This window comes from Priapulus caudatus, unplaced genomic scaffold (assembly GCF_000485595.1).
Source record: "Priapulus caudatus unplaced genomic scaffold, Priapulus_caudatus-5.0.1 Scaffold52, whole genome shotgun sequence".
NCBI classification, from domain to species: Eukaryota; Metazoa; Priapulida; class Priapulimorpha; order Priapulimorphida; family Priapulidae; genus Priapulus; species Priapulus caudatus.
The window spans coordinates 265,738-267,478 of record NW_014577113.1 but is presented as its reverse complement, the minus strand read 5'-3'; the positions used below and the strand labels follow the sequence as shown (position 1 = coordinate 267,478).

At 41.6% G+C, this 1,741-nt stretch overlaps 2 protein-coding genes across 6 annotated transcripts in view; one reads left to right on the top strand and one right to left on the bottom strand.

The window, feature by feature from the left end:
* Nucleotides 1-1,741, bottom strand: part of LOC106820917 (histone demethylase UTY-like) — a 14,440-nt gene that overhangs the window by 11,881 nt on the left and 818 nt on the right. For 2 of the 3 annotated variants that reach the window (XM_014825516.1, XM_014825518.1), the window contains exon 1: nt 579-696. The exons of the other annotated variant lie outside the window; for it this stretch is intronic. The gene's annotated coding sequence lies outside the window, so the exon portion shown is untranslated. Of the gene's footprint in view, nt 1-578; nt 697-1,741 lie in introns of those variants that run through there. 3 annotated transcript variants of the gene reach the window in all.
* Nucleotides 901-1,741, top strand: part of LOC106820915 (tyrosine-protein kinase BAZ1B-like) — a 36,597-nt gene continuing 35,756 nt past the window's right edge. For 2 of the 3 annotated variants that reach the window (XM_014825515.1, XM_014825513.1), the window contains exon 1: nt 901-1,119. In XM_014825515.1, the coding sequence (XP_014681001.1) occupies nt 1,007-1,119 (113 nt within the window). In that variant the 5' untranslated portion in view covers nt 901-1,006. The remainder of the gene's footprint in view (nt 1,120-1,741) is intronic. The other variant, XM_014825514.1, reaches the window with a different exon arrangement.

Sequence of the window (1,741 nt, the reverse complement as noted above, 5' to 3'; positions counted from 1 at the left end):
CAAAGTAAGATGTCCAGGATACGGAGACAAAGGTTCGTGTGTTAGAATGAAAGCCAGTTTTGGAAGTTGTACGTCTCGAAAATACGCCACCATAAAAACTGCCCTGCGTGAATCATTCAGGGACAGGGGCTCCTCCAAAGACAAGAATAGGCTCACGTTGTAACCCTACTCTTTTTGGGTTACATTATTGTATCTAGCCCGCCATGGCATGTGCACAAACAACATGAATAAGACTCAGAGTCAGAGGCTTGTGAAGTTGTGTGTTGCAGATGAGCATTTGACCGGCATTTACACTTACACTTTACAGTAACAATACAGGTGATTATAGGCGAAATAGAGTAGAGAAACATTAAGACTTTGGTAGTAAATACATTTCGTGTTTATTTACCTTTTTTTTATTGAGACGTTCCAAATGTCTGTGGTTGTGCTCAGAGTCAGAGACAGAGTCACTGTCAGTATCAGTGTCACCGAGGCGACACTGACAAGCAAGCGACAACTTACGTACCGTAGCGGTAGTTTTCAGAAAAAAATATTCTAATAAATCATAGCAAATTCTTGGGTATTTTTCTAATACTTACTTTTAGCATTACGTTTGTTGAAAACTTCTTAATCTAAGACAGAAAACACATATTTCAAAGTATAATTTTACTCTAACTGCAAGGAAACAACACAAACAATGCAAACATGGCGGGGCCCACGAACCTCTCCCCGACAAATCACCTAAAATATTTTCCGACATACCTTAATCAATACGAAGTAACATAAAGTAGAGATGAAAACAACAGGCATTTCATTATTTATTCGACCAAAATAGTAAATAGGTGTACTTTGAATTTTTGCTAGCGATGTTTATTACCAACGCAGGTCAGTGATTACCACAGTTCGTGCGGGTTCTCCGGGGATCTGTGAGAGGTTCCCGCTCAAACTCGGACAAGCTCCCGCCATTTTCAAACTTTTGGGGGTTTTGCGTGTGCTGCTATCAAACAAAGTAATTTTCTTGATCACCATGCCGTTATTAGGGAAAAAGCTGTTTGTCCTGAAAAAGACATCCTCGCCTAAAGATGATAGCAAAGTTGTGTACGTCATACAACATACGAATGAAAAGTTTGCATCAGAGAAGTATCCTTGTCGGTTGTCCTATTTTCTTTCATTGAATGATTGTCGTCGTGATTTGTTTCACGAATCGCATCACAGGCACTTGGAACGTCTCAATAAAAAAATAATGGTAAATAAACACGAAATGTATTTACTACCAAAGTCTTAATGTTTCTCTACTTTCTTTTGCCTTCGCTTATTAGTATTATTAATATTAGTATTGCTGAAGGGGTCGTTGTCTTGTCGTATGTACCCGAGGTGTCGGCGAGTGGTATGTCGCCTACGTCTACTCACTGCCACTGGCAGCAAGAACAAGTCCGCACCTGCAGCTACAGCACACACGCATCTATTGACTCTATATAACAACATGGTGCCTAACTCGCCGCGGCACTGACCACAACACCGTTTCCAATCAGTTACAACTCTGGTGTTCCTGCAGGTGACGCCACTTTCCAAATATCGTTGGAATCGCGGAAGACTGCTTAACAAGCTACACTCGCCATTTTTGACAATCATCCTGCCAGAATGCGCTCAAATCGCAGAAATTCCTCAAATATCCATGCGAAACACGATCCTTCGAATGCTACTATTGAAGAAGGCGGCAGAGCCGGCTGCGCTGATTGGCTGCAGCAAGTCAGTTGCGTAG